General features: G+C 42.2%; 1 protein-coding gene across 3 annotated transcripts in view; it reads left to right on the top strand.

Moving 5' to 3' along the window:
• The window catches only part of LOC113173819 (mitogen-activated protein kinase kinase kinase kinase 4-like), a 67382-nt gene that overhangs the window by 33158 nt on the left and 14445 nt on the right, over positions 1–19779 (top strand). The window contains exons 4-18 of one of the 3 annotated variants that reach the window (XM_026377397.1): positions 3570–3695; positions 4451–4561; positions 5769–5859; positions 6699–6829; positions 7018–7072; positions 7245–7323; positions 7408–7583; positions 7813–7885; positions 8201–8411; positions 10216–10377; positions 10504–10590; positions 11590–11925; positions 13411–13566; positions 16919–17239; positions 18972–19063. In XM_026377397.1, coding sequence (XP_026233182.1) covers positions 3570–3695; positions 4451–4561; positions 5769–5859; positions 6699–6829; positions 7018–7072; positions 7245–7323; positions 7408–7583; positions 7813–7885; positions 8201–8411; positions 10216–10377; positions 10504–10590; positions 11590–11925; positions 13411–13566; positions 16919–17239; positions 18972–19063 — 2207 coding nt within the window. The remainder of the gene's footprint in view (positions 1–3569; positions 3696–4450; positions 4562–5768; positions 5860–6698; positions 6830–7017; positions 7073–7244; positions 7324–7407; positions 7584–7812; positions 7886–8200; positions 8412–10215; positions 10378–10503; positions 10591–11589; positions 11926–13410; positions 13567–16918; positions 17240–18971; positions 19064–19779) is intronic. The other 2 variants (XM_026377399.1, XM_026377398.1) reach the window with 2 other exon arrangements.

Below are 19779 nucleotides of genomic sequence, written 5' to 3'. Positions count from 1 at the left end.
GTTTCATGGTGAATTGTGTGTCGTAGATCAAAAACAAACTTTACATCTCAACATTTATTCATCCTTATTTGCACAAAAACACTTTCCTGAGAGGTTAAACTTCAACATCCACTGTGAGCTTGTAGGTTGTTGGACCTGCTGGTCGATTCACAAACAGCTCAACACATTGCAGAAGTTTAGTTTTTTTTAAATCTGTCTCATGGTGAGACCACAATCTGAACATGCTTGTGTGGATGAATACTGTGCAGGTTCCTTTGAGCCTGTTAGAGACATGTCAACCTCTCTTGGCTTCTAGTCTCCCTCCCACTCAGCCTCCATTTTCCATTATCCTTCCCTTTTTGCGGCTGCCCACTCCCTCGGGGTCGCGGTTCTGTTAGCCCTGCTCACTTTGTGTGCTGTAATACTTTAGCAGCAATATGGCCGCCACCAAGTCTCCCCACCAGTTCATGCCCAGGAATGATAATGAGTAGCTTCAGGACGCCTTGTTTTGAATGACAGACTGTGAATATATGGTTCGGGGAAAGTGAGACGACGGAGTGAAGGAGAGGGAGGTGAGCTGTCGTAATGATGGGACACAGGAACATGGGGCTAAAGTCATTATAGGACACAGAAATGGAACGTGATGCTGCAAGGACGACGGGGGTGGAGACGATGGGTGTTCAGAATAAATGGATGGTACACGAACAGAAAAGTGACACAGTGAACATGTCAGAGAGAGAGAGAGAGGATGATGTCACTGTCTCCTGTCAGAGCAGATGTATCCTGACCTCCTGGGTGTTTTCTACCTGTCTGCACTCCGTCTATCTGGAGTCTAGAGTTTGGTAACTGTCTCGTAAAGTGTGAAGATTTTCAGTTTTGCTTTGTTTTATATCATTGTAAATATAATATCATTAAACCTTTTGTCCAGTCACAAACATATGGCTGACCCCTTGTGAAATAAAGGAATAGTTATTCAGACACGTAATTACCAGAATAATCAGAAACGACTGTTTTCACCTCATACTTAATATTTCCTGATTGAAAAAATAATTTGGAGGATGGGTACTGTATTATATTCTTGATGACTGTTTAAACACACTTTCATTTACACAAAAAGGTATAATTTACGTATGTAACGGGCCGACTGACTGGTTGACTGACTGGTTGACTGACAGGTCGGCTGGCTCACCTGCTGAGGGCCTGGCTGGATGGCTCCTGGCTTACTGATGAGTGGATTAGCAGGAGGACCGGCTGGCCGGTCTGGTTTGTTGGCTTCCTGACTGATTGGTTGGCTGGCTGCCTGGCTAAATGACCGCCTGGCTGGATGAAGCAGTAACCAACTGGCTGGCTGACTGCTGGTGACTCAGAGTGACTGGCTGACCGAGTGACCCCGTCATCTTTACGGACAATCGAAACTCCTGCTGAAGTCTTTGAACAGCCTCAGCAGCTTAAAGCCAAACAAACAGCAGACTTACCATGTTTTTTTTTTTGTGGTGTACAAATAGCACATGATGATGTCCTCTCATGAAAACCTGCCGCTTGTTTAAACATCTCATGAGAAAACAGGCAAGGAAGAATAACAACAAGCGAGCTCGGTGTGCGAGACAGCAGGGAACAGCAGGACATAAGGCACAGAAACCAGCCTGGTTTAACTTGTCACTGTGTCTTAAAGAGCAACGATTGCTCTAAAATAAACATATGAATCCATATTTCAATACAACATCACTGTCGTTCACAAGTACTCTGAATGACTGACGGCATAAAATTGCTGCTTTCTAAAATAATCGCAGATAAGTTGACCACGCACCAGGTTCAGTGGGTGTTCTGTGTTTTAGAGATAGTGAGAGCTGCAGGTAATGAGGTTCAGAAGACTCACTGTCATCTTTAAATGCTGACGCTTGGCAGAGGTGCCCTCTAACCTCTGGACGGGACTCAGAAATGTCAGCCGTCGGCTGCCTGTCATCTGTTGCTTCTGCAGCTGCAGCGCTCGATAAGATGCGCGTGTTCTTCCAGCTCCAACACCGATCATTTCCTATTTAATAATAAAAAAAAAAGATCTCATATCCGTTTTGACAGCCAGAGTGAACTTGACAGCCAACGGAGTGAGGGAGCTACCTGCAGTGATAAATATAAAGGCTGGTGAATGTCTTGGCAGTCATCAAGCCGCATTAACTCACAAGGATGTGGAAATATTTATACTTTCAAAACCTGTGCTTCCTTATATAACTCAACTAAATGTTCCACAGCCTCATTTGATGATTTATCTCCGCTTTGAGTAGCGCTGGCTGTCGTCTTCATCACTGGCCTCTGTTATCAACTGGTAAACTGTAAAACTTCTTTAGTAGTTAAACTTCCTCGTCGACTTTTAGTGCAACAGCACTGAAGAAAATTTGGGTGGCAGCTTTATTTGTAGAAGATTTGTAGCACAGCTGTTCCACAAAATGCCAAATGTCATATGTGAAAAGCCAAACGGTTTTCCTGTGCATTCGTTAAAGCTTTTCCTTTGTGGGCCTGTGAGGTTGCTGCACACCGAGTTTGCCCAGGAGCTCGGGCTGCAGCCGCCTGTCATGCTCCTGCTTATCGACTGGCCGTAATAACAGTGAAAGTGTCTCGTCGTGTCAGCCCCATTCGGCCTGCGGGAACAGACACTCGCAAATAAATGTCACACAGCCTCAGCGATGCTGCAGTGATTGAGAAATAATCGCTCGATCTTGTTACGCGTCTCTGTGCGAGTCTGGGTCTGTACTGCAATATCCTGAGTGGGTGATGGAGGGTACGGGAGTTTGTTTATGTTGTCATTTCAAGTTCAGGCTGCGTGTGCGTGTTTGTTGGGAGTGATACGCGTTTATTAGCCTGGTTTGGACAGCGTTTGTTTCCCAGCTCGTTATATTGTTGCTTTGTTAATGTGACAGGTTTATTTTTAACCTGGTTTCGTGGTTTGATATTTATTTCTTTACTGATGTCATGATGTGGGATCTGTAAAAAGCATGCAGATGTCTGAGCATCTTAAGCTGGTTCAAATAATTATGTTATAACCATCTATAGAGCTATTTAACATCCAGCAGTGACAATAGACAGAAATGCAAAAGAAGACAGTAGCACACTCTGCAAACCTTCAGGTGGGATGTAGGATTTCAAAACAGTTGTTTAATCTGTTTCACAAACATATTCTAACACTGTAAAGATCAGCAAATCCACACGATAGAGAAGCTGGAACCAGATGATTATCACAATGTGGAAAAGCAAATACATGGTATAAAAACTGTGGTGACTGAAACATGAGCATGAATATACATGTACACGTTGAAAGGTGCTTTTTATGTGCAGAAGAGATGATTCGATGTTTTTCCTTTATAATGAGCTTAGTTAGAGGTTGTGTCTGAGCTTTAAAAGGACTTGTAGAAAGGAGTGAGAGCCACACTTTAAGGAAAAAGAGGTTCTGACATCATCATTATCCTTCCAGGTCTATTTTGACTTTTGTTTCCAGCTTAAACAACCTGACTGGGAGAAAACGGTGCTGATCCACCACATCGTATATTCACTGACGCCACACTGATGTTTCTCCCCTTCTCTTTTGTTCCCTCTTGCAGGATGAAGAGGAGGAAATTAAGCTGGAAATCAACATGCTGAAGAAGTACTCCCACCACAGAAACATAGCCACCTACTATGGAGCCTTCATCAAGAAAAGCCCCCCAGGCCATGATGACCAGCTGTGGGTGAGTTTAACCTGACAGAACTGAAAATCCAACAAATCTTCTTCCTGTAAAAAACAAGTTTACAAAGTCATCCAGTGATTAGGACCAGAGCAAACACAGCAAACGGGTGTGAAAACATCGACTCTGACAATAAGAAGTGCTGAATTGCTGAATATTAAACATCAGCACTCGGCAAACTCTGCAACATTAAGACCAGATAAGCGGTCGGTGTGTCTGCAGTTAATTAGGTCTGTGTACAGAGTTAATATGCCTGCACAGACCCTGTCCGCTCGTACAGCGTTAATGTCTCCTCCAACATTACAGCCCCCGCTGGTCGTCATGTTGGAAGAGAAAGAGCAAATCAAAAACACAACAAATTACAGAAAAGTGAAACGCGGCAGCGGAAATGAGTAAAACTAACGAAGCACAAACTAGAAGAGCGACAGAGTGAAGAGGAGGTGGAGGAGGACAACGGCAGCATGTGAGATTTACAGCAGCTACAGACGAGAGATCTCACAGTTACTCCACAACACGGCCCTGTATTTACTTTTACGACCCCTCTGCAGCCTCCACTGTTTTGTGGCTCTGAGAGCTTATTTCATTCTCTTTCTATTCACTGAGGACGAGACATGAGATCTGACAGATGTGTGATGCTCGTCTGACACCAGGGGTTTTATGCCTTCTGCAGACGGCTGATAATGTTGTGTGCTTGTCTGTTCATGTGGGTGGTGTACATGTCCACCGTCTTCTCAGTATTTCCCCATTCTCTCCACCAGCTGGTGATGGAGTTCTGTGGCGCCGGTTCCATCACAGACCTGGTGAAGAACACCAAGGGCAACTCGCTGAAGGAGGACTGGATCGCCTACATTTCCCGGGAGATCCTCAGGGTCAGTGACAGATCATCTCTATCTATACTGAGGCGTCATAGGATGTGATCTCTTTACACCTTAATAAATTTAAGATTTAAATGCAAGAGAACCAGAGATTGCAGGATCTTTGCATGTAAGGCTGCGACGTTGTATATTCTTGGCATAATTGCTCTGAAGCAGCATGTACAGCGACAAGAAAAGTATGTGAACCCTTTGGAATGGTTTCATGGTTTTCTGCATTAATTTGTCGTAAAATGTGATCTGATCTTCATCTAAGTCAAAAGTATTAACATATATAATGTGCCTAAAATAATCTTTCATGTCTTTAATATTGCTTCTGATATTGCTAGTGGAAAAACTATGTGAACCACGTGAGGCCATTGTGTTTTGGGTCATTGTCCTGTAGCATCACCCAACTTCTACAGAGTTGGGTGATGTCAGCTGATATACAGACATTCTCACATTATCCTAAAAAAATTCTTGGGAATTCGTCCTCCCCTCAATCATTACAAACTGGTCAGGTGGTGATGCAGCAAAGCAGGCCCAAATCGTGATGTTTCCTCCACCATACTTTATGATGGGAATGATGTTTTTATAATGATATGCAGTGACCTTGACCATATGCCTGATCCATACTGCTGTGTAGTGCCAATGTGCTCTTTCACAAACTTCAGGTGTGCAGCAATGTTCTTTTTAGTCAGCAGCAGCTTCCTTTGTGGTGTCCTGCCATAGACACGCTGCTTATTTAATGTTTTACCTAATGTAGACTCATGAACACAGATGTTAGCCCGTTTCAGTGATGCCTTCAAATCTCTGGCTGTCACTCAGGTTTGTTTCTTTACCTCATTAAAGAGTGTTTGTTGTGCTCTTGGGATCATTATTACTGGCCGCCCACTTCTTGGTAGAGTAGCCACAGTCCCAAAGTGTCTCCATTTGTAGATTGTCTAACTGTAGACTGGTGAAGTTATAAAATCTTTTCATCACCTCACTTTTAAACCCTTTCCAGCTCTATGTAAATCAACAATTTCTAGGTTTTTATGGTTGTTTTCATTAAAGACATGAATGTTTTGTGTTATTATTTAAGCACATTATATTTGTTAATACTCTTTACTTAGATGAAAATCTGATTGCATTTTATGACAAATGAATGCAGAAAAACATGTAATTCCAAAAGGTTCACAAACTTTTTTCTTGCCACTGTATGTATTGTTTTTTCTCTCCACAGGGTTTAGCTCACCTGCATGCTCATCATGTCATCCACCGCGACATTAAAGGACAAAATGTGCTGCTGACTGAAAACGCAGAAGTGAAACTGGGTATGTGTTTGTTTGCTGCTGGTTAAACCGTGACTCAGCCTGTAGACTGGGAGCAGAGCCTGCATCGAGCTTTGAAATACACTGGATAAAAAGAAAAAAACAAGTGCTGCACCAAATCTGAGTCAGCATCACAGCTGTGCCAACTAGAGCTCTGTCATTACCAGTGTCGTACAGTGTTTCACATGATTGCGCAGTCGTAGGCCTGTATAAAAGTCAAAATGCTTCTCATCTTTCAACATTTGCAGGATTAAAGTTTTACTTTCATTTAATTTTACCAGAAAATAACTGTAGATGTATTTTTTGCAGCAGAACTGTGATACAAAACCGAACATACATCTTCTGCATCGAAGAAACACAACAGCTGATAAAATGTAAATGTTACTAAACTCAAAAGAAATTTTGAGCCACATGAAAATGATGAATCTGTTTTCATCTTCTACTTTATTCTTTCTGACCCTGTTCACAATGCGAACCACATCTGCGCTGTAGACAAAATAAACCACGTTGGAGTTCAGATAAAAGAAGGAAAGATAGAGCCTTTTTACAAAGGCAGGATCTGGACCTCTACACTCTGAACCAGGCCCGACCAGGACTTCAGACTTTAGTGGTTTCAACATGACAAGAACTTCATCTTTTCTTTAGTTTAGGGGCTGAAATTTAAATGTGCTCCTTCACATTGAGAGTCTGTTTTAATGATAATATTAGGATTCTTGTATTTAGCGTTTTAAACTTATGATGTGCGAGTTTCACATTGTTCCAAACCTACTGTACAAAGCTGTTCGATAAACACACGAGACTCCTTGAATGAAACAGGTTTTGTAAATCTTTGTTTTTCTCAGTGGACTTTGGTGTGAGTGCTCAGCTGGATCGGACAGTCGGTCGAAGGAACACCTTCATTGGGACGCCATATTGGATGGCTCCAGAGGTCATCGCCTGCGATGAAAACCCTGACGCCACCTACGACTACAGAGTAAGAACAACAACTGCGTCTGCTCTCTTATAGCTTATCAAGAACTGGACTTAAAGTAGATAAAGAAATTGAAGTGGGTTCGTTAAATCGGTTCTTGTAGGAGCTGATTTCGGCCAATCTTTTAAAAGAGTCATGACTTCCTCAGATGTTTATTTTTACTGATTCACTTTGTACCTTCTGTCCTTTAGAGTGACCTGTGGTCCTGTGGGATCACGGCCATAGAGATGGCAGAGGGAGCTCCCCGTAAGTGCACATCACACGAACTTATGGTGGTTAAATCAGTCGTTATATCATGAGACGTCCCTCCACTGAAAAATCCTACTCTCTATTGACCTTTTTGTTGTTTTATCCAGTTTCTCACAGTATTATGAATAAAACGTGACTTTGATGTGTTTCTGTTTTTTCTTTCCTCCAGCTCTGTGTGACATGCATCCCATGAGAGCCCTCTTCCTCATTCCCAGAAACCCTCCTCCTCGGCTCAAGTCCAAAAAATGGTGGGATGAGATTTTAACCTTTAGCCTTTCTGTTTGTAACACAATGCACGTCTCAACATCGAAAAATCACTTTTAACTCAACAGGTCCAAGAAGTTCTTCAGCTTCATTGAGGGCTGCCTGGTGAAGAATTACACTCAGCGTCCTCCCACGGAGCAGTTGCTCAAACACCCCTTCATCCGGGACCAGCCCAATGAGAGGCAAGTACGCATCCAGCTCAAAGACCACATCGATCGAACCAAGAAGAAGAGGGGCGAGAAGGGTGAGTCCAGCTCGGAGATCTGTTTCTGTAAGACTGAAGCTTGTAGGTGAACGACAGCGCAATGAAACTTGATGTAGTGTAGATTGAAAAAGGAGAATTTGAATTAATTAATTTAATACACATCATACATTTAAACCTTTTAATATTGTGTTAATATATATGTATATATATAATTTATATTTATTACTGAAATGAAATATTTAGGACTGTTTTTGCTTCTTATCCATAGATGAGACTGAGTATGAATACAGTGGCAGTGAAGAAGAGGAGGAAGAAGCATCTGAGCAAGAAGGAGAGCCAAGGTAACTACTGAATATGTATGTGCGGTAGTAGAAAGAGTGTTACAACTTTTGGTGCAGAGTTTTCAGTGCTAGATTATTGTTCTGTGTGTAATTAATTTACTGTTCAAAAAATGCAGTGCAGTACTATAGATGCGTAACTTTAATATTTCCCAGTATTACACATGGTGTGTAATGTGATTTGTGTAAAAATATAGCTGTGAAAAAGAAAAGTAATGAGAAAGTCACACAACTGCATCCTAAAAAAAGAAAAGTAAAAACTGCCTCAACTTTAAACATTAACTTGTTAATAACCTCTGATTTTCATCCTGCTTACAGCTCCATCGTCAACGTGCCAGGGGAGTCGACCTTGCGTCGCGACTTCATTCGGCTGCAGCAGGAGAACAAGGAGCGCTCGGAGGCTCTGCGCCGCCAGCAGCTCCTGCAGGAGCAGCAGCTTCGTGAACAGGAGGAGTACAAGCGCCAACTACTGGCTGAGAGGCAGAAGCGCATCGAGCAGCAGAAGGAGCAGAGGAGGCGGCTGGAGGAGGTGAGCACACAAAAAAAAAAAAGAATAAGATGATGGTTTTCAACACATTTACACATTAACAGTAGTTGTGGAGGTCTGGGGAGGTGGTGACATCACTGAATCACTGGACAGACTGACGGAGGACACCAGGTTGTAAAACACTTTACACAGTTTAAACTATATATTATTTAACAAGCGTCACAGGATCATTCCCCAGAGTTACAGTTACAGTTACTATAAATAATCCTGTTTTGTTATTCATGAAGCTTCGTACATGTATCCCAAGGAAGCAGCAGAGATCCTGCTCTGAGACTGACTGACGTTTCCATTTCTCAACTCTGAGAGGTGATTTGCTGCAGGAAAAAAGAAAGAATACATAGACATAGATACAGTAGCTTGTGTGAACAACTTGCTGCATATGGTGCACACTGGCCTGACATAGGTTTCATCTAACTCCAACCTGATCTCAAGTTGATGACACCGTGAGAACTCTCTGTGCAAATGAGATTAGAGCTTGTTTGATAATTTCACATAATAAAATCAATTTTAAGCTGCAGTGAACCAAAAAAAGAACGGCGTTCCCAGAGGACACGATTGAAAAGCCTTTCTTGTAATTATCCTTTATCTCTTTGAGCTGTGGTCCTTTTCCATTAGTGTCTGCATGAGCTTGGGTGCTCCTCGTTCCTCGGAGGGGAGAGAGGAGCGTACAGCGATCGCAGATACTAACGGGGACTGGAGGCAGGAAGAGAGACGGAATGAGACGATTATAAATTTGGACAGAAGTAGACTGAACTCAATTCTCAGGAAGGAATGAAGAGAGAGAGACCTAAATACCGTAAGAGGAACTGACAAACAAAGAAATGAGTAGAAGAGGAGACGTTCAGCACATTTAAACATGCTCGAACAGACAGTGGAGGTTCACTACACCTCCGAGCTGTCGGAACGCTGCAGCAAGGGGGTTAAAAAGTTTTATTATCACTCAGGTTTTCCACCAACAGTCACAGCTCAAGGCCGCTTTTGATTCACGGCAGTGCCCGTACATGCACATGAAGCCAGAGAGATACCACAGCACGCATGCTCTCCTGTTTTGATGGATTACCTCCTGTGGAATCCTGCTGAGCCCTGAATTTGTACAAACATGATGTGTCATGATACAGAAGCTGCAGCAGATGCCCTGCAGATTTCACTGCACCTTTTTACCGACAGAAATGAGTGGATTTTTTTTCCGTCCGTCTGCTTAAAGAGCCACGTGTTGGATAACTGCCCGTCAGACTTAAAACATTACTCTGATTAAATGATTAACTTTTAATGCAGCGCCTGAAATTTTGGCATTTTTAACTTCTACTTGTCATCGCAGCTCATCCCCTGTCTGTTTTTATTTATGTTTTCCCAACTCAGCTATAAGACCTTACAGAGTATAATGATATAAATCTTTTTTATATACGTCTTTAATGCACTGTAAAGAGTTTTTACATTTAGAGTATAGCGCTCCACATGAGTCTATATGGCCTAGCTGTGCTTTTTAAAGGACGGGACAGGTTACAATAAGGAATTTCATCAATCTAATCAGACTGTTATTCAACTAATTTTCAGTGTCAGTGCACAAACTTCTTTAGTTTAATCAATAATCACAACCATTCATCTCCATTTGTTCTGATTAAACAGATCTTATTTTGGTTTCCTTGCGTGTTGCATCTGAGTGACCTCAAAGCAGCAACAAACAAGTGTGTTTGAACAGACGTCGCATGAAGCTCACACAGTTCAGAGTCTGGTTTTCTAACACTTCCCTAAATACTAACTAAACTTTTGGTGCTTCTTCCTGCAGCAACAACGGCGTGAACGCGAGATGAGGAGGCAGCAGGAGCGCGAGCAGCGCCGGCGTGAGCAGGAGGAGAAAAGGCGCATCGAAGAGATGGAGCGACGCCGCAAGGAGGAGGAAGAGCGCAGGAGGGCCGAGGAGGAAAAGAGGAGAGCAGACCGAGAACAGGTACGAGAAAAATGTTCTGCTACAAGCTATTTCTACAAATCTGCAGTGGAAACACGACATTCAGAGTTATTATCTTATCATTTATTCTGACTCCTGGATGTGGGGTGGGCTGTGTTTGACTGACAGGAGTATATCCGGCGCCAGCTGGAGGAGGAGCAGAGGCACCTGGAGATCCTGCAGCAGCAGCTGCTCCACGAACAGGCCATGCTGCTGGTGAGAGCTCGTTTGCCATTCACTTCATTTTAATGCATCAGTTGTTCAGTCTCTTCCCTGTTCCCTTGCCTCTCTAAATCTACAATATGTTCTTAATGTTATTTCCACCAGTTTCTCTGTCCCAGTGTTCGGTTGTTTTAATGTTTCCACAACTCCCAAGTTGTTAAATTTTATAATGCAGGTACTTATTATTCCTCCGTTACACAAACACTCCTGATTCATTTTCCTTCAAATCTAAACTAAATCAAGTTTTTTGGGATTAACTCGTGACGGTTGTAGGTCCGAGGGGAGTCATTAACAGTTGAGGTCAAAACATAATATGTGCTCTCAGGTTTTTGCCGAGGAAGTCGGGATGTTTGCAAGCCACTTAGTAATGATGTCGTCACCAGGAAACTAGTCGTCCATGGAGAGGGGTTCCCTGTTTTTTATTCCAGATGTTCTGGGTTATTTTGGGGGGGGGGGGGTGCATGACTTGATGTATTTTATTTTTATTGTGGGGATAACACAGGAAGTTCAGATAATGACAGGATATGACGAGCTATATGCTCACTTCCTGCTCACAGCACCTTATTATTTAAAGTGTTGTCACCATTTCATAAACTTCACAATGAAATAAACGACAAAGAACAAGTTTCCTGTCACATCAGAGGCTTTTATACAGTTACTGACAACCTCTGCTGTACATATAGATCCATTGGGCGTTAAAACCACTACAACCACCAGCTGGACACTTGCTTGCTGCTGCATTAGTGTAGTTTTTTTTTTTTCTTAAGAGTCGGCATCCCGCTTTTTTTCCCATCCCAACCTTGATTTCGAGCTCATTACACAGCATTATGACTGAGTTTGACTTGTTTTGAGACTCTTAAATGCATCTAGGTATGAATATTTAGTTATCTGAAGGGGTCCATGAAGAGTAAAGTCCTGGAAAAACAGTGTTCAATTTATCGAAACGTCTTTCTGTCAGCGGTTTTGGTTCAACTCGACCCTTCCTGTACTCAGGAGTATAAATGGCGGGAGCTAGAGGAGCAGCGCCAAGCTCAGAAACTCCAGAGGCAGCTTCAGCAGGAGCAGGCCTATCTGCTGTCTCTCCAGCAAAACCAGAATCTGGACAGTAGCAAAACAACCCAGCAACAAAGCACCAAACCTCCACAGGACCCTGAACCCGTCAGGGGGACTCGGCAGCAGAGCCCCGAACCGGATGCAACAAAACAGTCGCAGGACGCCGACTGTGAGAAGACGCGGTTCAGTCAGAATAACAGTCTGGAGAAAAGTGCAGGAGCTCCCAAGCTGCCGGTCACTGATCTCCACGGCCCCGAGTCTGAGCCAGTCAGAGAGGTGAACCCCTGCAGCTCCACGTCGTCACACTGGCTGCTGTACAATGCTTCCTCTGCTTGTGTTTACTCACTCCCACTGCTTTGGGTGTGCTGTGTGAACATGGTGATGGCTGCTGTAGCTGCTAGTGAGGCTTTGTAGATGAGCTGTGTGACTAGAGTTCTCTTTCCAAGTCTAACGAACAGGTCCGTGATGCACAGATACTTATAACACTGGACTGGGACTTCTCCGTATTAACCTCTATAGATGAACGGGTCTTAATGTTGATTTCATCATGGAAAACTGCATTCGTCAGAGCCGGAGCCTCTTCTGCTACAAGGAGGTTGACACGAGACACAACTAAAACAAACATCAAAATGATGGAAAATGTTTTTTGTACAGCATCGTCAACATGTTGGGTAACCCACATGCTCAGTTCCCCTCACGATAGTATTCACATATAAATAGTTGGTAAACCAATCGGGGCATTTTTCAGAGTGACTTAAGTGGGTGGTGGAATTCAGAAGGTTAGTCAACAGATCCATAAAAGGAAAAGCAGAAGGCTGCAATTTGTATTTGAAAATGTTGATAATGATGTAAAAGTTTAGTCAGCTATGAGGTAGAAACTATTTTGAATGCAGTCTTGCATTCACTTGGAGTAGGTTTGTCTTCTGTGTTCAAGAATTTCTACTTATAAAGTTGGATGAAGTACTCTGGCAGCTTGTGAACAGCAGGTGTTTGAGTTGGATTCACATTGAAGCTCTGGTGTGTTACAGTTCGGTCTTACTTTGGTTGTTTTGTTCATCATTTAAAGTGCTGATAACAATGACTTGTTATATTTGGGATCGAACAACACGAGCGAGTCAGTCGACAGCTCGAAACACTCAAGGACTCATTGTTGACTTTTAAAAGTGTTGATTTGTGATTGGTCTAGATGTGTAGATGTTGTTATTTGTAGATTATGAATGATCATAGCCACACCAAATCTGACTTCAAGCCTTCTATTAAACTTGCCGAATAATCAAAGACAGTTTACAGCATGTTAGAAGTCCGACTGTGATGTTTGAGTTCAGAGACCCTCAGGTTATAACGTGAGTTAGTGTCTTGGACCTCAGTGTGTCTCCTAACCTTTATGTTTCCCCTGCCAGTGGTTTTCCTCTCTGCATTAAAACTGCATGTACCCTCTTTGCTGGTAATGGTGCCGTAGTCCTTCTAGTAGGGATGTGGGAATATCGTGGTAACAATAACACTGCCGTCCTTGAGGAAGTGCTCTGTTGTTCCTGCTGCTGTGCCTGTATCAGCAGATGACTTTCTGATGTGCTTGTACTAGTGCTCGTACAAACAGTCTCTTCTCTGGGGGAGGAAACTAACAAACCGTAACGCCTGATGGGTTCTGTCTACTTACCCTCCTCTTTATGTACTGACACACATTGACCTGTTCTCCCAAACCACCACTAACGCTCCTGTCTCCCTGTGTGTGTCCTTCATTTGTACGTGTGTCCTCCACAGGCTGATGAGCGATATCGGAAAAACATCCAGGGTTCTCCTCAGTCGGCTCAGACCAAACCCCAGCAGCCTCCGGTGCCACCACGCTCCGAATCTTCCTACCCCAATGGGAACTCTGCGTCGGAGGCGCCCGCTATGCACCGGCCCGTGGAACCGCAGGTAACCACCGAACCTCACATCCTCCACCTTCTCTCTTCTCTTCCTTCTTTCAGTGTTGCATAAAGGCAGCATTTTGAGTTTAGCTGTCGCTTATCGGGCAGATCGGAGCACTAAGACACAGTTCTCAACATAAAAACCAGTATATCCCTTTATCTCCAGCTCCGTTTGCTTGATCGTGTCCACAGCAGAGAGCCCAGATTGGGAGAGTCAGTGGAAGACGTGACTCATAAGCTCCTCTAACCAGAAGCTAAACACACATAGAGTCATATGACATGCTTGTACTTCATATGAATCCTGTCTCCCCGTCCGTACTTTGATCTGACAAACAGCGGTCTAGCTGTTTTGCTTACTGTCCTTCACATAGTACTGGAGCTGCGATGGCTTGTTGTTGTGCTTTCATTTGAAAATTAAGACTTCCTGTGGCTTCAAATTAAAAGACTTTCCACTGGCAGGAAGTTCAAGTGCAACTTAAGTTCAACTGTGCTCAATGTGGCTATCAGCCTAATCAGCCCTCACTGGTTTTATTTGGGCTGAACTGACATTTTCCTTTGTGAAAGCGACTAATTAGATTTGTTAAAAGGATCCAGTCGGCACACGTAGACACGTGGTGAACAGGGTCTGAGATCAACACCTGCCAAGCACCAGATATGGGCAGATTTATTATTAGGTGAGTGTCTGCTGTGCTCTGACACAAACTGGCAAAGTAAGGTGGTGAAATGACCTGAATCAACATTTGATTTGGACGTTTGGTTGAACGTTTGCTTGATTGGTGACAGATGCTCGTCACTAAACTATCGATACACTATTTTACATTATGTTTGCTTAAAACTGTCCTCTGTCCCCTCTGTTTTCGACATACTTTATTATCTCTAAATATGAAACACGACCAGCTCAGGCTTATTTGTGTGGGACGACTTCCCACCTCCACTGACTGCTCATATTGTCTGTGCTCGTTAAAGTCTCTCATTAAGGAATTCTCTTTCAGGTGACTTCAAGATACTTTGCTCTTGCAGGAATTCTTGTATTTCCGTGACTTCATGTAGATGTTTCTCTGGTTGTGTTGTGTTACTGTCATTTCCTCTGTGCTCAACTCTTCCAGGTTGTTTCAAATGGAAAATGGATCCAGCTATAAGTTGCTGTCAATCCTGTCAGAAACACAAAGGCAGTTGTTTTGTTGTATAAGTATTTTTTTATGGCCTTGAAAATGAAATGATCACCGCCCTGATTATACACTTTTCTCTCACCATTACGTCTTTGATTGACAGGTTTTCCTCCCACTTGTCGAGGCAAACAAAGTCACCGAATGTGTAATTATTACAGAATCTATTGATTTTCCCATGTGTGAGGACATGAGAATGTTTGTCTGGTGGTACGTTGGGAGTGTTGCACGTCTCTGCTCTACATACTGTACCTCCTCATTGTGTACTCGTGATTAAAAACATCTATAATTCATGGGCACCCAGATTTGCAGCGGGCTGACTCAGACAGTATTAGTCATCTTCGCAGCAAAGGCTTCAACCCACTAAGCATAAATAATCACAGTTCATTGAAGTCAATCTGTTTGGAATATGTTGCACAGATTAAATTATACAGAAGCAGTGATGTAACTTCTAAAATGAAATGAGGGTGATGATGTAATTCACTGGTGCAGGATTAAACATCTGCGATAATGTTAAAGTGGATTAATCAGTTTTCTCACATCGGCTGAGTAACCAGGCTCACATGCCGTGCTGTGTTTTAACATTGTCATACATGCATCACAGTGGAGCAGCTGGCTGGTTTTGAGGTCTTGTGGTTGGAGCTAATTAAATAGAAATGAAAACCGTGCTCTGAACTAGTTTCATTTCCATGTAAAGAAACAAAAAGCTGCAGTCGGGGAGGAATCCGATTAAAGTGGGATGCGACACCTGATCTCACGTTGCTGAATCTCAGCTACAGCAACAGGACGTAGTTAAAGGAAGCCGGGATATGAGCCGCAGTCCAGTGTTGAAGTGACAGGCTTTCTTAGGCCAGCCATGAATCTGTGCCTGCTGGATGACGTGTATGTGGTTCTGCCCATGCAGACTGTATATTTGCATGCCAGTCTGTTCATTTTCATGCTTGGATGCTGGTTGTGAGGTTAAGTGTTACAACCTGAAATGGGTCAGACTCAAGTTTTCTTCCTCCAAAGATTTTAATTTATATTTCCAGTCTCACTAATAGTAGTATTGCAGAACAGTATCAAAGCAGAACATAGATTAAGATCTCTGTGGCGTTTTCCAAATTGAAGCCAATGCTTGTACTATTTTTGGTAAACTTTAACATACAATGGCAAGAAAAAGTAAGTGAACCCCTTGGGAGGGTCTTTTAAACAACACAAAAAATTGAATGCTGTAGTAAAACAGTGATTTTAATTATAACAGCTTCAAGGACATGCAGAAGTTGGACTTTTCTGCATTGTATTGTAATACTTAGATATAGTAGGTTTTAGACTTTGATGAATTTTACTCCAGAGTTTTTCAGAGAGATTTCTGCTGAAATTTGGAGTCATACATATTAAGGATTTCACTGAGTTAAACTAAAAACTGACATCAGCAGTTGTGTTGTTGAAATGATTTGGTATTCACCGTCAGTTGTCTATTTTAAGTGTTTTAAATGGTTTCTGACTCCTTGACTACAATATTTGTCAGACGTGCTCACACCTGAGGAAGACTTTTGTCGTCAGACCTGTAGCAGCACAACCTAAACGCCGTCAGATTATTACATTTAATCTGCTGAGATTAAATACATGTCTTGTTACATCTTATTAAGAGCTTGCTGATAAATCTGTCATTACGTTTACAACCATGCCAACTTCCAAAATTCAGAATATTCACTTTAGATGTCAGCAAATAGGAATCAAATGAAAGGCCCAACATAATGTCATGTCATTCTATACCTGTGACCAATTGGAATTTACTTTCTTATAAATAAAAAAATTTACTAAGCAATAGTAGACAGCAGAAGGTGTTCTGAGATACATGATTAATGCAGCCCGTGCAGAGACAGAAACCACTCTTGCTGCTTGATATCATTACTTTCCGGCTCACCACCGAAACTGTTCTCTCTCATGAACCAGCTGCCAAATATCGTGCAACTATAGTTGCTGTTTATCTAGCAGCAAACCAGTAAACGAAACTAGTGATGCTACATATTCTGTGTCTGAATAAGGCAAATTATAAATAGTAGTGAACTTTTTACAGGGGGTTCCCTTTATATGGGCTTCTGTATAGCTCCAAATTGACAAACTGAAGCCTCTGTCTTTTTGTCAGAGTGCACTGCATGCAGACTGACCCTTCCTCCCCCATTGTGTTGTGTTTTTGTTATTTGTAAGGTCCGTTCCCATCTGGCTGCTTTAAAGAGCAGCGGCAGCGTGACCTCATCAAACTCCTCCTCTACTACCCCGCCTGTTGTGTTGCGGTCGCACTCCTTCAGTGAGCCACTCGCTTCTAGCTTTGAAAATCTTCACCTCCGCAACAGCCAGGAACCCCACCAACAACACCATCACCCTCCACCTTCTTCATCATCATCATCATCATCTTCTTCTTCTTCTTCATCCGCATCATCAATACCTGCACGCACTGACCCACAATCCCACTCCCAACCTAGGCCCTTGCCCATTGAAGCAGCTCCTTCAGAGGAGGTGCCGCCCAGGGTAAGCACAGGAAGAAAGACCTCCAGTGTAGTCTGGCAGCAGTTATTAGATACTTAACACAATTTTCTGTTAACTGGGCTTTCTGTGAACAATTTGTTATGTTAATAGCTTCCCACCCTCTGCCTAATTCTCTATGCTATCAATAATTCATTTTTTATTGGATTTTCTATTTTTGGGGTGCAGAAAAAGCTCATCGGGTCATTGTAGAAGATTTAATTAAATCCTTAACGTAACATAAACCTTGCAGGTTGGTTGGAAACTTAAATCACTTCTCTCTGATGCACAGAACATCATTAGAAAGACAGAACAAAATAAGAGTGGGAGGCAGGTTAAATAAACAAAGGGAACAAAAAATGAAATCAAATTAAAATCAAAATGCAGCCTCATGTTATATTAATGTCAATTCATTATCCCATAAGAGGTTGTATCTGGCTAATAGCAATATCATATAATACATTACACAAACCAGGCCTCATGCTAGAAACCAATCTGGATTCAATTGAACTGATAAATGCAGGTAACTGTGGTTTATGGTGTGGTTCAGGTTTGGCTCTGTTAATATGAACCAAAACCGTGTGGCCTCTTCATAACCCAGCTGCGGATACTGTACCGAGGCAACACTACATGTAGGACAAGTTGAGACAGACTGTCTTTTTGTCTGCATATTTCTTCCCACACCAGACATACGTTCAATGTACGACCACAAAATGACTAAAAATAACTGCATGATTTAAAAATAATCAGAGACGGAGAGAGAAATAAGTGCATTCCTAATATATAGGGTGTGATACTGTGACTAAGTATAAGGACGACAGGAGACAGCAAAGCTATTTGTTGTTGGCCACAAATGTTGGCAGTGACAAATCAAGAAGTTAGAATAATCTAATCTAGTCTTCTGAGCCAAAGTTAGCTTCAGAAAACGAAACTCAAACAAAAACAAAACTGCTGCCAAGCCGAACCACAACCCTGTCAAGACTCGTCCCCAACTTAAACATGTAAACAAAGTAAAATAATGGCTGTTTATCATACTCTAAATTATACTGGCTGCTGCGACTGGCAGTTCTATTGTGTATGTCTCTGCTGTGTTAAGCTGTAGTTTGGATGCTATCAAATGTTGTGCCTTGGCTTTAACTAAATTTACATGAGGCTCGTGGTGAAAGGCGAGTCTGTGTGTGACCAGTGTCTGCTAGTGTGATTGTTTAGATAGGTGCCTCGGGGGCGTGGTAGGAGGAGCTGTGGGGTTTAATTAGTGCACTGTGATGTATTTTTAAAGTATGTATTTCAGTAGCATGTTGTCTTGCAGAACACTGTACCACCAGGAGAAAGGGGCAGCATCTGACCGTTGTACCTGATCATTAGTTATCATGCTAAAGCTGCACAAGATGCTTCAGTGTCACAGATGCTTCCTTTTGGCTACAGCTGTCTTTCCAGACTGTTCACTTTTACTTTAGATTAGTTCAACAATCTCTGCACCATAAACACTATTGCCTTAGGTGCTAGTTACTGTTTCATACGTGTTATTTGCTGATGTTGTGTTGTATAGTATAATTCAGGTTTTCTGGAATGAGAATAGTCACTCAGGGTTGTTGTGATGCAGCTGCAAAGATGTTCAACAAATGACTAACATACATGTTGCTGTATTTGTGTGTTTCATGTATTTGCTACACCATCAAACACACTCTTGCTCACAGAGTGTGTATATGTGAACTGGACCCTGTTTTTATTATAAAAGGTTCCTGTCAGGACTACATCAAGGTCCCCAGTGTTGTCAAGGCGAGACTCGCCCCATCAACACAGCCATGCTGCACATCGCAATGCCACCAGGTAAACTGACATAACCCCACTGATTTGAATGCTTATTTCTATTTTTCTATCACTTTTGCAGAATTCTGGATTTTAAAACTTATAAGGAACCGTTATAGCAAATAGTCCTTAAGCCCAAACCTGCAAAAGGGCATGAGAGAGATGAAACCATATTCAAAACCATATATTGAATAAATCAAAAGGGAAATGTTTTAGTAAATCCCCATATCTCAAAATGCAACCCATGTACTCAAATTACACATAAGAAAAAGAGTGTACTAGAGTAGATAGGGGCCTGTAATAGTGCTCTGTGGGACTCCATATATTATATATCTCCAAGGAGAAAATATATTATGGCTGCATTTTTACAGAGAATATCTTTTGGGAGCTGAATCAGTGTAGGGCACTAACAAAAATTAGATAAAAATATATTCAATTCATTCAAATTCAATTCAATTTTATTTGTATAGCGCCAATTTACAACAGAAGTTATCTCAAGGTACTTTACAGTGTAAGGTTTAAGACCTTACAGAAAATATTTATACAAAAAATTATAGAGAAAACCAAACAATCCCATTTGAGCAAGCTTTAGGCAACAGTGGAGAGGAAAAACTCCCTTTAGAGGAAGAAACCTCCAGCAGAACCAGGCTCATAGTGGGCGGCCATCTGCCTCGACCGGTTGGGGTGAGTGGAAAGAGAAGAGAGAAAAGAACAGCAGGCAATAAAGACAACAACAA

This window comes from Anabas testudineus, chromosome 21 (assembly GCF_900324465.2).
Source record: "Anabas testudineus chromosome 21, fAnaTes1.2, whole genome shotgun sequence".
NCBI classification, from domain to species: domain Eukaryota; kingdom Metazoa; phylum Chordata; class Actinopteri; order Anabantiformes; family Anabantidae; genus Anabas; species Anabas testudineus.
This window is presented reverse-complemented; position numbering and strand designations above follow the sequence as displayed.